Consider the following 20,805-nt stretch of genomic DNA (forward strand, 5'->3'; position numbering starts at 1 on the left):
ATTCATTCACACACCCACACACTACAGACAATTTTCCAGAGATGCCAATCAACCTACCATGCATGTCTTTGGACCGGGGGGAGGAAACCGGAGTACCCGGAGGAAACCCCCGAGGCACGGGGAGAACATGTAAACTCCACACACACAAGGCGGAGGCGTTATTTATTCTAATAATTATTTATTTTATTATTGTTTATTATTTATTTAATAAGGAAGTAATAGTAGTTATAGAGTTTAAAAGGAGTTTTTTCTTTTTCCTAATTATAGAGTTTTTCCATTTTACTTATGGAATTTTTGTGGGGAAAAACTATTTTGTGTCAGACGGACATGAAGCATGCATTTTCTGAAGAATATTGTCAACTCTTAATATTTGCTTACGCAGAGCAAAATGAACTCAAAACACAAAGAACTAAATGAAATATTTTTTTAAGTGCAAAGAATAATAATCACTTCATGCTAAATTTTACGGCGTTTGGCAGACGGCCTTATCCAGAGCGAGTTGAACAATCAAATGAGCTCTAATATACAAAAACAAAAGAATATTTCAGGGAGGGAACCACGACTCTACTTCGACCTCATCATTGATTATTTTCCCTTAACAACACGTTCCTTCTCTCTTGTGCTTTATTCCTTCGTAAGCATTTATCTTACTTTTGTTGCTTGTTGTTCCGCCTCAAGTGTTTGGTTCAGGGGAGGTTCAGGTCATGAGAGCTGAACCCCGAGTCAGCACTGAAGGGCAGAAGTGTGTTTTGAAGTGTGCTTCTTTATGCAGGTTTATCCACAGGCTAATGCTAATGAGATGAGTACGCAGAACACGCTTCTTCTTTGATAGCAATTAGAGCCTGCAGTTCGAACACCAGCTGGAACCTGCAGCACTGTGTGTGTGTGTGTGTGTGTGTGTGTGTGTGTGTGTGTGTGTGTGTGTGTGTGTGTGTGTGTTATTGGCCCCTGGTTTCACACCCTGAGTGGAGGCCGACAGTTGCCGCTCAAAAACAGATGGTGAATTCAAGGCTCGTTGGCAAGCAGCAGTCTTTTTTTTTCCCATCGCTAACATCTCTGCTAATGAGTTAATTAGCTATGTAAATTGACAAATCAGCACGTGGATATTGTGATTTAGTCCAAAAGCCCACCTTAATGAATGAGTGTAATTACAGAGTGGAGAGGAGGTGTGGGAGTTTGGAGGCCTGTACGCGAGGCCTCGTGGACCGCCAGGAGACACGGAGAGAGAGTGTGAAAGAGAGAGAGCGTATGAGATGGAGTTTGTATAATGGCTAGTGATTTGATTAAGAATTATTTCACAGTGTTTTTGTAAACGAGTGTTTTCTGCATAATTGATAGTAGCGGCGTAGCTTCTAACTGAGAAACTCTATTTCCCAGATTAGAAGATTAGCAGGTGCTGCCACTTCATCAGCAATGCGGCATCTGAAAGAAATAAAACACTCCAGAACACGTTGTTATGGGAAAATAATCAGTGATGCAGTCTATCACCAAGTGGTGTTACTCTGACCAGAGTAGCTAAAATGTATTTTTAACCATTAATATTCTGTGTAAGGTTATCAACAGAGGGAAAAACAAGTCTCACACTGACACTAAAATAATTTGTTTGTTAATACTGATAGAAAATGTCTGAAAAGTCAGTTTTACGTGTACTGGTAAAAAGCGTTAAATGTCATGAGTGTTATTTAAAGAGGTGGAGCTGGTCAGATTTTTTTTGTATCTCATAAATATCTGTATGAAATCCTGCAAAATCCAATATGCTCTATCTCACCGATCACAGTGTTGATGTATTTTTACTGATTTAAGCTAACAATAACAATTCCTGGTCAAAATATTGCAAACTTTTCCGGTTTTCGAAAACAAAATGGCAGTAAATCGTTTGGGAGTCAAACAAGTCGACTCTTACTGTTTAGCGGAGCCAAATGATCTGACTCACTGAATCAAGCTTTTCTTGCTTATTATTAATGATTCAGTTACTTCAGAGTCTAATAGATTCATCTGACTATTATTAATGAATATGTCTAATGAGAAGGTTTAGTTATTTTGTTGTATTCATTTCTTTATTTTTTTAGAAAGCCTAATATAACATACAATGTGAAAGAAAAAAAAACACTAACCACTAATGCACTAACCCCACCCCTTTTTCTGGTATGTCGGCAGGATGTGATGGTAGTGGGCGAGCCCACTCTGATGGGTGGCGAATTTGGTGACGAGGACGAGCGGCTGATCACACGGCTGGAGAACACGCAGTATGACGCCACCAACGGCCTCGACGACGACGAGGACTTCACCAGTTCGCCGGCGCTCAACAACAGCAGCCACTGGGCTAAAGCACCACCGCCGGGCCAGGACAGCAAAACCGAGAGCACTGCTTCACAGGCCTCACAGTAACCAGACCCAGTCCTGTCTTTCTCTCACACTCACTATCTTTCTCTCTTTGACTTTACTTTCAACCCTGACGATCTAGTTCCTGTTTATCTCATGGCGTCCATGGCGTCCAATTTTTCACCACAGACTTTGATGTGTCCAGCGATACACAGCACCAAGAAGCTGAACAGGGCCTGGCGAAGGGAAAAGGATATTTTCCACACACAGCAGTGAAAAAGATGCGTAAGATGTTCAGCTGATAAACTATAGGTGGTCATTGAGGTAGCAATACATGTCCATGGCGACTCCTGTCTGGACTATAACCAATCAGTGAAGAGATAACTGCGGTTAGACGGGCCGTCATTGGAGAGCCATCGAGATCTGATTCGCGTTTATTTCAAACTTTTTTTCCTTCTACATGCTAGTATGCGGCTTAGGACGTCTCAACTGCTCCTGAAAAAGACAGACGTTGCTGAGGAAGGACAAATTTCTCCAGCTGTATAATTTACACCTGTAGTTTTACCCAAAGGCTATTTTGTTTTCTGGGTCTAAACGTGTTATTTTTAAGGAATGTGAATATTCTGTGATCTCCTTGTACAATCTCGGATCGAAGGCACATACGACAAACATATTCCCTCTTTATCCCTTTAACAAAACTTTTACCAGACTGGACTGGAACTTCTTGCTGCATGATATTTTGAAATCTGTAAACTGTTTTTTTGTTTATTCCTCGTTCCAAGGCCACGTTGTGTTCAATTTATCGGTTTAGAAATACCTACAGGGTCGTTCCTCTGTTCCTTGGTTCCTCTGTACATATGGATGCAGTGCTCTGGTGAAGACCACTGATCCTCATCCATGATGGCAGCTCTTTTGATTGACCTTCAGATTGCTTTTTCCACATTTTTTTCCTAATGTGCACCTGAGCGAGAAATGTAAGAATGCTAATTCTAATTTGAGATTAGCTCAAACGTGCAGTGGGTCTCAACGGCTCTTTTAATGCTAACACATCAGACTGCTTCAAGCTGACAGGAAGGATGAGGCCACTCAAACAAACACTCTTTACAACCTTGGTGAGCAGAAAAGCATCACAATACATCACCTGGTCCTCAGATCTTCCCAGTTCCTCAGTTCTTGGCTAACAGGAGCTGATGTGTTCTTCGGTTGTCAGAACTGATCCACCTCAAGGTTGTCGAACCTTGTTTCTAAGATGACTTTTACAATACAGTTGTAAAAAGTGCTTATTTGAGATACCGTACCCTTCCCGTTAGCTCAGATCCATCTGGCCATGTCGAATGCCTCATGAACAAGGCATTTCAACTTTTAATAGCCGGACAGGTTTCGAGGTGTTCCTATTAAATTGACCAGTGAGTGTATATTTGTTATTTGTTATTGAAAACAATATACAGTGACATGAAATTCAACGTTCAAAATGATGATGATGATGATGATGATGATGATGATGATGATGATGATGATTGATATACCCCAATGAACACAATATTTTTTGCTCTATTCATTTGCATTTTAATAGTTTTCTTAACTGCCCTTTTTTCCCTTTCAAAGATTTCCTCCCAATGTATTTCCAGTTCCAACCCAATGGAGTTCTTCTACTCCAATCTTGTTAGAACTCTGCACTGTTTGTATCATATTTAGCAGAGGTGTTTTTCGTGTCATATCCAAAGTCTTGTATGTATGCTTTGCGAATTTGTGTGCCAATAAAATGTGCTTAGGCCTAAGGGACATTCATATCTTTCATTTTATTTTTGTCTATGTGTATTGCTTGTCCAGGTTTTAAGTAAAAATAAAAGGAGGAAATATTGTAGCTGCCTCAGAGCGCACAGTTCCTTGGTTTATTCCTCGGGTTACTGTCTGTGTGGAGTTTTTTCCACTGTTTTTTTCCTTCATCTGGGCTTTCTGCCTTCCTTCCAGCCTTCAAAGTATATTATCCACTCGAAACTGCCCAGAGCTGTGAATGTCTATGTGCAGTGTTCAATACCCAGTGTTCCCATGATAGACTCTAGATGCATAATGTTTCCATTTTCAAAGACAATTTCTGGTAAGTTTCTTTTTCGGGTAAGTATCTAAAAGAATATAGTACACAGTTCTTTGGCTGTTGAAGTGCCTGTAATGTTATATTTGGCCAGGGAATACTAAAAACCCACAAAACACTTAAAATTCGGGTCCGGGATGCAAAACCGGATTTAAGTTTGCTCATGGAAAGTGCTTCTTTGCCAGTGTTGGCACAGTATTGTGATATAAGAAGCAGCATTATCACTCAGAAGAGACACTGGGCCAAAGTCAGTTTATTTCTTGGGTAAGATTCATGCACTGTTTTACCTTTACGTTTATATTAATGCCGTTTGGCAGATGGCCTTCATTTAAGTGACTTACAGAAGTGCTTTGAAGTATCCATCAATGTATGCATCGATACTGGTTCACTAGGTCACAGACTAAGAATACCATCAGTCTAACTCTGTTAGCAAGGGAATAGAGCAAGAAAATACTTTTAGAATCAGAATCAGATTTATTTTCTTTTCTTTTGGTTTTTAAGTGCTGTTTGAAGTACTTCAGGAAGACGTAGGTTTAAAGACTATTTGGCTATTTGGACATTTAGGTGAAGTTTATTTGACCACCAACGACAGGTGCCAGAAAAGAGAAGAGACTTGATGCATGTCTTCTTTGTACCCAGAGAGAGAGTGAGACCAGTCGAGCAGTAAACGCTATAGGATTCATTTGTTTTTCATTTACTATCTCTTTGTATATATTTTTTAACCATCGTCTTCTACTCGCCCAAAACAGTTTTGTTGTTTTATTTTTTTTTTAAAATCATTTTTAATCTCATAAATATTTACCTTTTTTGTATGTTAGAGTTGAATACGTGTGGTTCTCTGGCGCCCTCTGGTGGTTAGTTCTACATTTAAACGTTAATATTTTATTTTATATCATTATGGGATGTTTAGATGTATTTAATTCTAATTTGTTAGATATGGTTGATTTAATCCGTATACAAAAAGATAAGTCTTGAAAAAAGTAATAAATTAAAACGTTTGTTTTTATTTTTTATTTTTGTATTTTGATGTTTTATATTTAACTTTATACATCATTAAATACAGGTAGCACCATTTTATTTAATACTGTTGCTTTTTTGCAATTTAATCCTTTAATTTTATTTAAAACGCTATTTGGGTTCAAATGTCTGAAACGATATTTAGGTTGTTTATCTCCTTTTTGCGACGTGATGACGTAGCACCGAAGATTCCACCCGTTTTCCGACAGATACCGCTTTCTGCGCTATGATTGGTCAGCATCCCTACGCCTTCCGAGCTCTGATTGGTCAAAACTTCAGTCTCACCAGCGTGAACCATGGTGTGAATGACAAAGCGAGGCGGAACAGATCGGAATGCGGGTAGGGAAAAAACGCGTAAAATGAAAAATGGCGGATTCACTCCGTAGAGGTTTGTCCGAGAACAGCTCGGAGAGAGTGTTTTGGAGAAAGGCGGTAGGGACTGCTAAAGGCGTCCCTGAGACGGAAATGGTGGAAACCCTGCGGTGTTACGACGGACAGTGTGGAAAAGAGGAGCGGCGCGTGCACTCAGGTGAGCTCTAGCATCTGACAGCTCGCGCACCGTGAGTGCTATGGACACACATTCAGCTGTTATAATTTGGGATTTTTCTCATTTTCATTAACATTAACTACAGGGTTTAGTCTGTGGACTAATCTGCAGTACAGTACAGCCTCAGTGACAGGTCAAATTAAATACATGTCAGTGACCACAACTGTGTTCAGGAGATTTAAGGTGCAGTGGTCGATTTTTATTGTGTAGAAAAATGTAGAAAATATCAACAAAAATAACGTTTAAGTCAAGACCTCGGTGCAAGCGTGTAACTCTGCTGAGAAAAACTGTTAGGCGTCTTCAATGCTGGATTGTGATTGGAGGGTTCACTTGTCAGTTATTTTATAGACCCCGCCCCAAACGTCACCTCACGTTGTATATCAGTGAGCAAATTCCTAAAAAAAAAAAAAAAAAAAAAAGATAAAGAGTGTAGTTAGCATGCTAATCCTTATTACCACACCGTAGGGTCATTAAAGTCTACCTTTAACACTAATAAAGACAATGTTGACCCAAGAAGTCCAATAACAATTATATAAACTAAAACTTGAAGTGTGTTATTTTTATATATAACTTTGTACATGAAGGTCTTCCTTAACATTTGAAGGTGAAGGAAAACTCCATCCTGACTTTGTTAGCTTAGTTACTGTGACGTTTAATAGGAAACTAGCTTCTTTTCATCGAGTGTGAAGCCATTTTAGCAGGTTGTACAGAGAGAAAGACTAAGGGAGGATTAAAGCGCTGCCGCATCAGCAGTGTGAAATTAGACCAGAGAAAAATGAGAATTGGAGAATTGAAATTTGGAAAGACAACCTGGCATTTCTTTACTGATGAAGATGAATATGGAGGACATATGTTCGTAACTCACGTGACTGATGTCTGAGATTTATTTTGTAGTGAAATTCAGCATGTAGAATGTTGTAATGTTTTTTCTGAACAGACGAGGAGGAAGCAGATGAGCCGTCTCTTCTGAGGTTCATGTGTGCTGAGCTGACCAGAGGCTACTTCCTGGAGCACAATGAGGCGAAGTACACAGAGCGCAGAGAGAGAGTGTACACATGCATGAGGATCCCTAAAGAGCTGGAGAAGGTGGGCCTCATGTGTACACTGTCCCATTCTCTCTCTCTCTCTCTCTCTCTCTCTCTCTCTCTCTCTCTCTCTCTCTCTCTCTCTCTCTCTCTCTCTCTCTCCCCTCTCTCTTCCTCCCTCTCTCCCTCTTCCTCTCGCTCTCTCTCACTCTCTCTCTTTCACTGTCTTTCTCTCTCTCCCTCTCTCTCTTGCTCTTGTGGGCAAGTCGTGGCCTAATGGTTAGAGAGTCTGAATCGTAATCCTAAGGTTGTGGGTTCATGTCTTAGGCCGGCCACGACTGAGGTGCCCTTGAGCAAGGCACCGAACCCCCCAACTGCCCACTGCTCCGGGTGTGTGTTCATGGTGAGTGTGTGTTCACTGCAGTGTGTGTGCACTTTGGCTGGGTCAAATGCAGAGAACAAATTCTGAGTATGGCTCACCGTACTTAGCCGTATGTCACATCACGTCACTTTCTCATTTGCTTGCCACACACACTCTCTTGAAGCAGGCCACAATCACATGTAAAAAGCACTTTGCTACACTTTAGTTTCAGTTTACTTTAGTTTAGTTTATTTAGTTTCAGGATAGATCTGTCTGACAGATTTTCTCTCTCAGAAAGCTCAGGATACATGGACAAAATTTGGGACAGATGTGAGACATAAAATTTCAAAAGTCTCTGGTGCTGGATGTACGTGTCATCCTTTCAGCACAGGATTACACAATTCATTAAGTCCAGCTGTAAATGTGTACGGTATGCAATTAAAGCACTCAGCACATAGGAATAATAATGTTTTCTGATTTCACATGATGGCATTTCAGCTGTAGTTAAAGAGACAATTTAAACAATTTCAAACATGTGCTTACCATCATGGTTTGCTGTTTGCTCCTAAAAACAAAAAAAAGCTGATTTTCTCACTCACTGTTTTCCAGCACCAGTTTGTCAGTTCAAGTTTTTTTTTTTTTTAATTTCTTTTTTATTTTAATTTCTTAACATTTATTTAAGTAAGATAAATTAGTTCTAATAGTGGCATAATTATGATAGGGTGCCAATACTTTTGGGGCTGATTATGTATCGCATTTGGTATTCAGTTTGAAGTGTGAATGTGTGTTTAAGGGCAGGAAATGTAAACTCTACTAATATAATGAACTAAAAGTGAATAAGAAGCATAAAAAAGCACACACACTCATATACAAGGTCTCCATAAGCTTGTCAGATATTCCTGCCCTTGTGGGAACATATGGTACCCACCAATATATAAAAATCACACACGCGCACACACACCCTGATGAAAGTTCACTGTGTGTGTGTGTGTGTGTGTGTGTTTGTGCGCGCACGCGTGCCCACTGCAACGTGTAATCAAGAGCACAGTTCACATGAGATAAGATAAATCTCATAAAGAAAAATCTCCATCACTGGGAAATAACTTTTAAGTCCTGCATTATAAGTATTATAATGAGTGTCGTAAACATTTTTAAGTCTATATCAGCCTCCCAGGAGTTCAGGTAATTCAAACAAATGCAGCTATTCACAACACGTTCGAATCCAATGTGATGTGAAAGTAACTTTTTATTACCACTAGATGGCGCTAACGACCAGCTCAAACCTCAGAGATCATTCACATCATCTTTAGACTTTCCTAATAGTTTCTGACCTGTTTTTAAAAACACGTCCAAGTCTGAGGAGCTTGTTTCTTTTTACTCAACTACGCAAATAATGCACCTTTTATATCCACAGCTTATAATCACACAGGACTTGTGTTATCCCAGACTGAATGGTGGAGTGTGTGTGTTGACAGGTGAGGTGTGTAGCCGAAGTGGAGATGTTATAAATAGTTTAGCTACTCAAAGCTCCAGTGTGTCCTAGAAAATAATCAGCTTGCTAACTTGATGTGATTTAGTGGAGCGAGCTGGTGGTTAGTGGAGCGTAAGGAATACAGACACAAGCGAGTGAAAACGCTCGTAGTCGACGACTCGGATCTAGTCGTGATATAGCATGAGTTTTACATTAGATCATTGCATTGTCCAGGTGAATAACCTTGAATTGATTCCCTGTACACACTCAGCTTTCAACTTACCAGAGACTGATTACATGCACGTTTAATCAGGTATTTGTATCTTGACTCTGCTGTAAGTATCACAGTGTGTTTAAACTTCCTCACAGTGAGATTTCTGTTCTTCACTCACGTGCAGCTCATGATGTTCGGCTGCTTCCTGTGCCTGGACGCGTTCCTCTATGTGTTCACTTTACTGCCCCTCCGAACCCTGCTCGCCTTCCTGAGACTGCTGACCATTCCCTGCTGTGGCCTCGGGTATATACACACACTCACTCACGCACACTCACGCACACTCACGCACACTCACGCACACTCACGCACACACACTCACACACACACAGAGAGAGAGCACGCACAAGAGAAGCTTCAATTCCTCAGGCTCGCTGTACTAATACGGCTGTAATATTACACTCTCGCAGTCTTTTTAACAAACTGCAGTTAATTACAATTGATTTTTAAAGCATGTTTTGAAATCTTCTATATAAATTACTTTATTTGAAATTTCTAATGTGCTTGTGAGCTCTAATATATCATTTTCTTTTCTCAGGGCACACATGTGCCCGTACTGCAGAAGGAGCAGGTAGGCTGCAAAGTCAAACCATATATTCATCCATCTATCCATTCGTTCATGCATTCATTTATTTACTGTTAGTTTTTGCTCCGTTAAAACACACAAGCTTTAATTCTAAAAAGTTGTTTCCAAGCTGTTTAAGCTTTGTAGTAAGAAAACAAACCATTTGTAGAAATCTCGTTGACAGTTGATGTGCTCAAAACTGAAACCTTGTGCTACTTTCTGCTACATGTATAAAGAGGGCACGAGGTGTGACATCCACAGGAAACTACAACTCGGAGTGGAACGTTCTGTTCTGTACACTGAGCGTGTAGCATGTCTTTGAACCTTTGTTGTTGCATTGCTTTTATTTTATTTTCATTCAGTGTGAAGATCTTTCTCGTTTCCGTTTGTATCTTATGTTTCACTTTTGTGTTGATTTCAAGTCGAGGTGTACACCGCATGCACGTCACTCTACACACATGTCAACAACCGCAACATCATGTCAAGGCACATTATTTTCAGAAGAACTTGAAGACATTTTTGTTGGTTATACCACAAATATAAAAACAATTTTATGCACCATGACATTTGTTTCTCAATTATTAATCTTTCCAAATAGTAATTAATATATTGATAAGTGTGCTAAAATATAGGTTCATATATATTTAAAAAAAAAAAAAAAAAAGAATTAGCCATACTTGTTTGAGATTATATTTTTTAAATATTTTACTTTTATTTAATTTTATTTTTTGGAGTTTATGGGCTGCATTACAGATTCACACAGATGTTACATTACACTTCACTATTTTTTTTTTTTTTTTAATGGATGCTGACTGATTTGGATTCATTCAGATTTAGTGATAAAGTGCTTTAAACCAGGTCAGAAATGGAGCATATGTAGGAAGCACACGCACTAGGAAAAAAAATGGTATTAAAGTCTTATACCAGCAGGATCCATGTGACTCTGACAGCATTCATGTCATTAGTCCTGAACTCTTTGTGGTGCTTTTATGAGACAGATTAGTGCTGTATTGTAGCTTATACAGTATATTACACCAAGTTGCACAATTTTACATTAGGGGTCACACAGTGTGTTAGGAACCGGGGGGGTGTAAACATTTGATCATGCAGATACAGAAGATATTTTCGGTTATTGTTTCAAGTAAACATCAGAAAGAGGGCAAGTGTGATCTCTGTGACTTTAACCGTGTCATGGTTGTCGGTGCCAGGTGGGCTGGTCTGAGTATTTCAGAAACACAGCCATCCTCAATGTGACTGAACTACAACAGCAGAAGACAACACAGGGTTGATGGGTGTTGCTATTATAGAGGACACACCTGTCGTTGGAAATTTAGAAATTTGATTAGACACATTTTTTAATCCTGCTGACAGACCCAATGTGAAATTCAGCTTCATGTTGTAAATTCCCAGCAATGGAGCATTATGAGAGACTTTGTCACACACGGCAGCTGACTCTCTCATCTGTGTAATCTCGGCTCTCAAAATAGTGGCGAGGCAAAACTTCTGCTTTTCCATTTTCAGTCTCATGAGTGATCACTAAGAAGAGAAAAGCTCGTGATCTGAATCTCTGTCAAGCCCTTTTAGTTTTCTCTGTGTTCACTAAAGAGGCATCTGAAGTGTCATCTGCATGGTCGTGTTCTGTGTATCTTGTCATTTATACACAACCACACACTCATGTGTAAAAGTCTGATGAATGCCATATGACTGTGGTGTCTACACAGTGTGTATAACACGTGTGTGTGTGTGTGTGTGTGTGTGTGTGTGTTCTCTCAGCAGCTCACAGTTCCTGCAACCAGCCCAGGTGTGTGACCTGCTGAAGGGCCTGATCATGGTGCTGTGCTGCTCCATGATGCATTACGTGGATTACGCCATGATGTACCATCTTATCCGAGGACAGTCCGTCATCAAACTCTACATCATCTACAACATGCTGGAGGTAGGTACAGGTTAAAATGTAAATATCTTTGACTGTTTTTTTTTCTTGTATAAACGTGAAGACGATTTCACGAACACAGTAGCAGTAAGAAGAGCAAGCAATTTCTGCAAATATCACAACTGGAGCTTTACAGAAACGTGAAGCACTTTCAATGTCACCAATGTCACAATGTCCAAATCTACAAGTAGACATCATCTCCACCCAACAAATCTACAAGTAGACATCATCTCCACCCAACAAATCTACAAGTAGACATCATCTCCACCCAACAAATCTACAAGTAGACATCATCTCCACCCAACAAATCTACAAGTAGACATCATCTCCACCCAGAAATCTACAAGTAGACATCATCTCCACCCAGAAATCTACAAGTAGACATCATCTCCACCCAACAAATCTACAAGTAGACATCATCTCCACCACTAACCCTAACCCTATTCAGAAAGTGTTTCATTTACCTACCATAAAAGAAACACAGAGATCTGATACCACTGACTAGAGTTCTGTGGTTAAACGAAACAAAAATGAGCTTTTAACGCAAACAAACACTTAAATTGTTTACTGTGAACCAATCACTGCTGTTGGTGAACGGTGTAGGATCTGTAATTCTTGGGTGCTGCTTTTATCTCCATATATGTCATCATGAAGTACCAGGTCATTTTAAATCATCGGGTTTTATAAGAGAAGACTGTACAATGTACTCGCGTTTAGTCCGGGTGCCATTATTTCTGGAGATGTCTGTAAGTCTGCCTGTAGAGAGAGAGCATAAACTGTATTATAGCAGGCTCAGGATTGAATACAGCATCAGCTTCTGCGGCTAGTCACAGAACATGACCTGATGAGCGTTAACAGAGGAAGACAGGCGTGGTTAATGTCTGACATGCAGTGATAAAACATTTTGTCGGTCGACAGGAGAAGGAACAGACCTGGCAGTTCACAGCAGTAATGTTCAGACAGAACATTGGTCCTGCTAAACCTGCGCTGTCTCCACTGAAAGATGCTTGATTAAGTTGTTCTATATTTGTCACGACAAACACCCTTTCTGTAGAAAAAAAACCTAAGCTCCAGAAATATATTGACCCAGAAATGCAAAGTATCCCCAAATATCCCGAATGAAACACTGACAGTTTTCACATGTCTTTGACTTTTGTCACCACTACTCAAGTCTATAAAATAGCTTCACTATTTAAGAGACACAACACGTCCACCAATCACAGCGAAGGTGGGCGTGTCCTTTATATCTTTTAAACGTCACTCTCCTCCACATTTTTCTAACACTGTTAGGTCATAAAAACAACCTAAACACAAAACCTAGTAAAGTGTTAGTGACATTTCTATCACCTAAAGCCTCTAAATGCTCTTCTGATTTTTTTTTTTTCCTGGATGTCAGATTGCTGGGTTTGGATTGTGGGAAGGTGAAAATATATAATAACTAATTATTTCATGATGTGCTGCTCATAAAGGTGAGCACTAACCATTCCTGGAAGGATTATTATCACATCGACCTGCACAAGTGCTGGTGGTAATACGGATAGTAATAATAGTAATATAGCACTTCCCACTTAAACATGCCGAAATGCAAAAAAAAAAAAAAAAAAAACGCACAGAGAACTCCCTTCTCTTCTGATGAGACCATATTTTGTATCTGAAAACTATTTTATTCCCTCAGGTGGCAGACCGTCTCTTCTCCTCCTTCGGCCAGGACATCCTGGACGCTCTGTACTGGACCGCCACTGAGCCAAAGTCCAGCAAGAGATCTCACATCGGAGTCATTCCGCATTTCATCATGGCTGTCTTTTATGTCTGTATCCTTGACGTGTGTTTGTTCTGAATACAGCAAGGTGTGTAAGGGTTTTGTCAGAAAACTGTACTGTGTGCGATCAGTGTGATTTTTCCTGATCATGTGTGTGACACAGTCCTACACGCCATCCTCATCATGGTCCAGGCCTCCACATTAAACGTGGCCTTCAACTCGCACAATAAGTCTCTGCTCACCATCATGATGTCCAATAACGTGAGAACACACACACACACACACACACATGTATGAATGACATATTTTTTAGCCAGTCCACAATGGAGTCTTTATAGTCAAAAAAACATCTATAGACTATTAAGATGTCATGTGACTCATCAACCTGCCAATCATCTGACAGCAGTTTATAGTATTATAGTTCTAACATCAGTGAGAAGTTACATTAGGTCATGTATCACATACTGTATAACAGTTTTTATATCATCGCTCACTCTTTATCTCTTATAGTTAATACGAGAAAATGTAGCACAAGTTGCAATGCAACATTCTGCCCTGACTATACTGGAAATTGTTATTTATGCATTACACAGGGATAATAGACATCGATATTTATTATTTTTAGCAGATTCTGTTGCAAATGCAGAATTTTCATCTGCAGGTTGGAAAACAAACCAGACTACTTGAATATAGAAAACATAAAGATTTGCCATGTGTTATAGTGGATCTGTGTGCATTTAGTTTCTCTCTCCTCTTCTCTCACTCGTCAGTTTGTGGAGATCAAAGGAAGCGTATTCAAAAAGTTTGAGAAAAACAACCTCTTTCAGATGTCGAACAGCGGTAAGACGGTTAAATCCACCGTTATGGATGTTGTGTGTTTAACCTAATAAATGTCTCTTCAAACTTGAGCTAGTTAACCCTGGGTCAATGTAAACCACGAGTAAACCGAATCCTAGGTTAGTGAGAATCACTCAGCTCGTACATGATCGGAGTTAACCATTAATCCTGGGGATTATAATATCATAATAGGATATTTCTGGATTAATGTGTGTTAATGTCTGGGCTGTGTGTTAGCCTAGTGGTTAAGGTGTTGGACTACCAGTGGAAAGGCTGTGAGTTTAAATCCCGGGTCTTCCAAGCTGCCATCACTGGGCTCTCGCCACTTAACCCTGAATTACTTTGACAATGTACACGTTTAGCACAGCAATCAAGGGTTAACAAGTGTAAAAAGTTTCTCTACCTGGGGTTAATTGCAGGGTTTAGAGAAAAGTGTGAAAAGCTCAAGAATTATTCTTCTAAACATCAAAACTAACTTGAGCGTCTGAGTCACTATTCTACGTCTAATCTTGTGCTTAATATCAGACACGTTAAAGCAGCAGTCCTGCACTTTTCAAATGCTAATCCGAGCTCCCAGGCATGGTGTGATAACACACACAGCGGTGCTGACAGGCTGTGTATGGGTCTGAATGACCCTCTCATTCAGCTCCCAGCAGCCTGTTTGATGCTTTTCAGCAGCGTGACTTAATAAGCGATGTGCTGCAATCAGCTCCTATTCTCTCGCTGTTGCAATTTTCCCTTCGCTCCGTGTCACAGAGTATTCTTCTCTATTTTCCTGGCTGTCCTTTAACAGTTCAACTGATGCGAGCTAAATCTCTGTTATTTTTTTTTCATTAGAAGCAGAAAACCTGTGTAAACATTACTGGAGACAGTTATAATGTTCAAATACTGTTTGAATTTCCATGATATTTGTATCCAAAGGCAAAAAAATACATTTTATTGAGCAAGCTCTTATATTCTACACAGATTTATTGGTCTTTGTAACTTTTTTCATCAACGTGTGTTTACTTTTTCCCTTTCCTTTGACTTTTACATAGAGGCCAGCTAATAAAAGATCTATAAATCCTCAACCATATCAACTCCTCGTTTTATAAACCCTCGTCAAAAAAGTATAGAGACGTACAACAATATTCACAAAACACGATTACAGTACATCATTTCCTGTAGGTACAGTGTGTATCAAATTAAATATAAAATTGGACTCAACAAAACATTACTATGGTTAAATCAGTAAAAATCAACTGCAATACGTGGTTTGTGTTATTTATATAAATGTTATTTGAATGGAAGTTAAGGACTGATGATGGCTTGTTGCTGCTTTCTGATCTGCAGACATTAAGGAGCGCTTCACTAACTGCATCCTCCTGCTGATCGTGTGTCTGAGGAACATGGAGCAGTTCTCCTGGAACCCAGGTCTGGACTCTACCACCCACACACCATAGTCTTCCAAATCCCAGGTCAAATCTCGACCCAGCAGAAAGTTACTCTTCCTTTAGTAACGGCTGATTATCAAAGACATTTATATGCATTAATTGCTGCTGCTCTGAGCTTCTTTATAGTTTATAATGAAGTGAGAATAGAAGTCATGTTCATGGATGTTCCACCATATTGATTGTAACTATAAGCAAAAAAAATTTGTGAACCTTTGTGAAAATGTCATCTATCTATCTAGCTGTCTGTCAATCTATCTGTCTATCTGCTGCTGGTTGACACCATTAGGCCACATTGTCATTGGAGTAAACATTTTATTCAAAAATAACTGTTCTTTGTGATTTTTAAGCCACTCACATTACTATCAGTGTTATTTTGTGTTTCAGATCATCTGTGGGTGCTGCTTCCAGACGTCCTCATGGTGGTAGCCTCCGAGGTGGCCGTGGACGTAGTTAAGCACGCGTTCATCACCAAATTCAACGACATCACCGCAGACGTAAGCATAGTGTCAAACTTTAGACGTTCTCACGGATCTACTCATACTGATCAGATAAAGTCCCTAGAGTCCCCGAGCTATATACTCATCGGCTTTCCTACAGTACTCTTTGTTTTTTTTAAGTACGTGGCATTTCCAGATACATTTACATTTACATTTACAGCATTTGGCAGACGCCCTTATCCAGAGCGACGTACATAAGTGCTTAAATCTCTAACACTGAATACATTAATAGATACTCCACCTGAATACTGTAGGTTTGCTCCCAGACCATGCAAGATCACAAGCCCTGCATATTATAATGATTTTATACTGCAGACGTACCATTCACGTTAAAGGAGCCTTTATTTGTGAGATCATTGCTGATATGATGATGCTAATGATGATGCATGTATTGGAATAAACAGTGTTAGATTTACTGTCAGATTTAAACATCATATTGTGATAAAAATCCAGAATCGTATTGCTAAAAACATTGGGTAGATTATAGCAGTACAGATTTAATCAGACGTATTATTTATTTACTCTGTGTGTGTGTGTGTGTGTGTAGGTGTACAGTGAATACAAAGCCAGCTTGGCCTTGGAGCTCGTCAGCAGCCGGCAGCAGTATGTGAGTGTTTAGCACCGATGCCACATCATTTAAACGCTATTTGTGAAGGTAAATGCCGCCATTTCTCACTTTTTTTTTTTGGTTTGGTCTGAACAGGCGTACACAGACTACAGTGACTCAGTGGCCAGGAGAATGGGCTTCATCCCTCTGCCTCTGGCTGTTCTGGTGAGATGCTGCATTTCACATTTAGAGTCAGAGAAATATGTGTGAGAAGAAAGGGGTGTTACTCACTCCCGTGTCAGTGCGACATTAGCTTATGTGAGTTTGTGTGTAAGATCTTGGATGAGGACGAGGACACTAATTTAAACATTACTTATATACAGTACAGTTCGGCTGAACTCGGTATACAGATATTAACCACCAATAGACAATTCTATTAATGAGAGAACTAATCTCACCGTCGATTGTGTTTTTAATAAACCGTGTAGATTTTCCAGTATTATCGTCTAGATCATCTGTTATCTCTCTGTCTCTTCAGTTGATCCGAGTGGTGATGAGCTCAGTGAAGATTCAGGGAGCACTGGCATCTGTCAGCCTGCTGCTCTTCTACCTAGGGTAAGTAACTGCTTGTTAAATGTAGTGAAGGTCGGGTCAAGAAGCTATTATTGTCATGTCAACCATATCTAGCTGATCGCAGTACGTATTGCAATGAAACAGCGTTTCTCCAGGATCTTGGTACTACATAAAACAACACAGGTCTAAGGGCTTAAAGTAAGTTGTCCAAGCAACATAAAGTGTATAAAGACAGAGGATAGACAACACAAAATAACACCATCCAGTGTGCATCCTGTATATTATACAGTGCAATGTGCAGAAATATAGGTCATAAGCTAGTTCAGAGTATGCTAATGGTGCTAATTTGTCACTATTTTTGCTCTGTGTTTGTGTAGAATGTTCACACTCAAAGTGTTGAACAGTATAGTTCTGCTGGGAAAATCCTGCCACTATGTAAAAGAAGCCAACATGGAGGGGAAGCTGTTTGATAAGCCCAACACTCCAGGTCCGAAAAAGACCCCCAGAACACCCAGACATTCCAAATCCCCGCCTCCATCAGGTAACATGCCATGATTACTGTCTAATTATACTTCATATACTGAGCGTGACCTCTAGTGTTTTATTCTGAAGCTAAGAAGTTCTCTGATGTCATGTGTATCTCTTTCTTTCTCTCTCTCTCTCTCTCTCTCTCTCTCTCTCTCTCTCTCTCTCTCTCTCTCTCTCTCTCTCTCTCTCTCTCTCTCTATAAACCTGTCTTCAGATAAGCCAAAAGCTGAGCATCAGTCCCCTTTCATCACGTCCATCACCAGGCAACCTGCCCCCCGCACACCAGACCTCCTCCCCTCGACTCCCAAGCCTGTCACCATGGAAACCAGCGAGCCTATACCAGAGAGTCCCTCTAAAGCAGTGGAGGGCAGCAGCGAGACTCCTCACGGCACTGAGCTCAAACACAGAGCACTAAAGAAAGACCTGCTAGAGATCGATCGCTTCACCCTGTGTGGAAACCGCATACTTTAACCACCGCAGCTTCACCTCAGAGACGAGACCGAAACACGCCACCAGTCCCCAGGGTAGAGGGACGGCGACATACACACAGGCTGAGAGATTCAGTCAGAGAAAACGTAAAGAACATTCCAGTGACTGAGGACCTGCTGTCCATGGCAGTCAGGCAGAGTCACATGATGTGAGGCCTGATGGGGGGGGTCCAGCATCCTCTCTTCCTTTTAGATGTGAACAGAGTAGAGACGCAGCATTTCAGTGCAGTGCAGCTACGCTGTCCTGAATACTCTGCTATAATCATGTCAGACATTTGAGAAGGAAACAATCTTAGCATACAGAGAGATGTTAAATCCACAGACTAAAGTTTTAAAATGATGTTATTAGGTATTATAATAATGAGTAATAACGAGTTAGAAAAGCTATAAACTTAATAACCAGGCAATGGAGTGAAAGGTGAAAATGCTGTACATTTGCTGTCAAACACAACAGCAGTATTTTATATTTCAAAATAAAACCTAATACTTTTAATGACTTATAAATGATAAAAGGAATTAAAAAATGTAAAATCTTATACCACAGCCAATTTCAGCAGTTCCATTTTTTATTTATTAAAGAATGCTGCATTTTTTTATTGTTACTATTATTATTTGTTTGTTTACATTTATCTTTAATGTTGCAGAACAGCTACGAAATGACTTCCTGTTATCACTTAAAGCAGCTACACTCTATATCAGTCGCACTCTTCTCTTTCTGGAAGCCAACCTGAAGACTTTGTAAGAGTCTCTGATACTGGAGACTCCTTTTGTAATCATTTATGTTTAAATTATGTGTAGCTAGCAATAAACAATTCGCTGTGAATTAGCCGTTACTATGGAAACTATTTTGAATCAAACTGGCAATGTGATTCGGGCGTTCAGGCCATGCTGTGGTATAAAGATAACGAGTAATACTACAATAGGATTTTTCATATTTTAATGAAGTTAAACATTCCTAGACTAAAGAGTTCGACTGTACAGAAAACCTCTAGTGAAACCATGAAACGCATTTTCACCCTGAACCCATAAATACACTGCGCTGCTTGGTTATTAAAATATTGATGTATTAAATAATAAAGCATCATCTCGGTCTAATGAATTATGCCAGGTTTAGTACAGGTCTTTAATAGATGTCGTAGATGGCGCTGAACTTAATACACGCACTTTCATCTTGTTGCTGGTCTCATGGCTGGTTCCCGGCTGGTAGTCAGGTGGAACATGAGCGATAGTAGATAAAAAGGCTTGAAGCTCACAGTGAGCGTTGTCTACTATCACCGTTTAACATTCCAGACCTTCTCATATATTGTGCCATTCTTTAGAGTGTATTGTTTACTTTAGTTTGTCAAAAAAAAAAAAAAACACAGGTTTGACTGCCTGGGATTCACCTCTACCTAAAGAGGCAGCGCTTTTCTAACGCAGCTTACCCAGATCGCTCCCTCTTCATCTGTACGTTCAGCTCAAATGCATCAACTTTTATGCTGATGCCACCCACAGCATCGCACTTGACAGCTGCGATGCATTTTGTTTAAGCCTTGAATCCAATGTTTGCACTAACATCTCCCCTATCTATATCCCTGATTGCTGGAATCTTTTCAGGAAAATAAAAAACTAAACACCAGAATCACTAAACACACACAGATTATTATAACACAATCATATTCCATATGTTTCAGGGTGGAGTTTTCCTTCAAAACCCCCAGATATCTGAAACCAGAAGAAAAGGAAGTTGCACTGATTTTTTTTCCACACTGTCTTAGATGGTTTAGTGTTTGCTTCAACATGTCATGACATTCGCTTTCACGTTTGTTTACTCACTCACTCAGGGAACGGGGAGAAGACATCTAACACTGCCTCAGTCCTAGTGAGGGTTCATCGCTTGTCTTTCAGTTCTCTCTGTTTTTGTTCATCGAGATGTTTGTGGTCATAACTAATAAAAATAGTGACTCTAATGAAGAAACGATAACCAGGGACACCGATCTAGTTCTAGTAATTTATTCAGAGCGTTTTGCACATTTTAACACGTCTCTTGGTTTCAGGGAGGTAATCTTATTTTCACAAATCATGAGAAAACATTCCTAGGTGTATTAAAGCTGATTTTTATGTCTTGCTGGTGTGTTCGGGTCCAGACCGAATGTGAATGTGCTCCTTCAGTGATTTCATACTAAAATAATGTTACACCAGCAACACAGCGACGAGCCTCATTCATTTGTGTGTGTGTGTGTGTGTGTGTGTGTGTGTGTTTAATAAAACGGGTTAAAGGGGTTTAATAAAGTTGCTTTTTGATGTCAAGATGTTTGTCTCGAAGTTTATGTTTGTGACATTCATCCTTATGCACTCTGATGAGATTTAGGAATGATTATAGGTGGTAATAGTGCTACACCCAACCTAAAGCAGTTTTGCTGCTTGCTTTGACGTTAAAGGGGCCCTTCATTACTCTGGCTTTAAAGGTGCAGTCAGTGATCAGTTGAGCAAACTTCCCAACTTTGCTGCTAACACAAGTGACTTTGATCCTGACACTTTGCTTACTATGTTGTCTATG

At 39.8% G+C, this 20,805-nt stretch overlaps 2 protein-coding genes across 7 annotated transcripts in view; both read left to right on the top strand.

The window, feature by feature from the left end:
• Positions 1–4,110, top strand: part of ldb2a (LIM domain binding 2a) — a 73,614-nt gene extending 69,504 nt beyond the window's left edge. For all 3 annotated transcript variants that reach the window (XM_027154662.2, XM_027154664.2, XM_027154665.2), the window contains exon 9: positions 2,158–4,110. In XM_027154662.2, the coding sequence (XP_027010463.1) occupies positions 2,158–2,388 (231 nt within the window). In that variant the 3' untranslated portion in view covers positions 2,389–4,110. The remainder of the gene's footprint in view (positions 1–2,157) is intronic.
• Positions 4,111–5,423: 1,313 nt separating this feature from the next.
• On the top strand, positions 5,424–20,450 carry tapt1a (transmembrane anterior posterior transformation 1a). 4 transcript variants are annotated; one of them, XM_027154675.2, is made up of 15 exons: positions 5,424–5,960; positions 6,916–7,064; positions 9,234–9,352; positions 9,645–9,677; positions 11,448–11,607; positions 13,280–13,415; positions 13,527–13,624; positions 14,134–14,203; positions 15,533–15,613; positions 16,018–16,127; positions 16,678–16,737; positions 16,834–16,902; positions 17,216–17,292; positions 17,628–17,791; positions 17,993–20,450. In XM_027154675.2, exons 1-15 carry the CDS (start codon positions 5,798–5,800, stop codon positions 18,247–18,249), a joined length of 1,746 nt encoding a protein of 581 aa, XP_027010476.1. In that variant the 5' UTR covers positions 5,424–5,797; the 3' UTR covers positions 18,250–20,450. The 4 variants fall into 4 exon arrangements, with proteins under 4 accessions (XP_027010476.1, XP_027010475.1, XP_027010478.1 ...); XM_027154674.2 differs by having other exon boundaries at positions 5,425–5,960; positions 11,445–11,607; XM_027154677.2 differs by lacking the exon at positions 9,645–9,677 and having other exon boundaries at positions 5,433–5,960.
• Positions 20,451–20,805: the final 355 nt, after the last annotated feature.

Source organism: Tachysurus fulvidraco, chromosome 17 (assembly GCF_022655615.1).
Source record: "Tachysurus fulvidraco isolate hzauxx_2018 chromosome 17, HZAU_PFXX_2.0, whole genome shotgun sequence".
NCBI classification, from domain to species: Eukaryota; Metazoa; Chordata; class Actinopteri; order Siluriformes; family Bagridae; genus Tachysurus; species Tachysurus fulvidraco.

Bases quoted from the DNA above. Each gene is read 5' to 3' on its own strand.
- tapt1a (XM_027154674.2), top strand. From the start codon at position 5,798: ATGGCGGATTCACTCCGTAGAGGTTTGTCCGAGAACAGCTCGGAGAGA. The intron at 9,353-9,644 runs GTATATACACAC...TTCTTTTCTCAG, and splicing joins ATTCCCTGCTGTGGCCTCGG to GGCACACATGTGCCCGTACT. The intron at 17,792-17,992 runs GTAACATGCCAT...ACCTGTCTTCAG, and splicing joins CAAATCCCCGCCTCCATCAG to ATAAGCCAAAAGCTGAGCAT.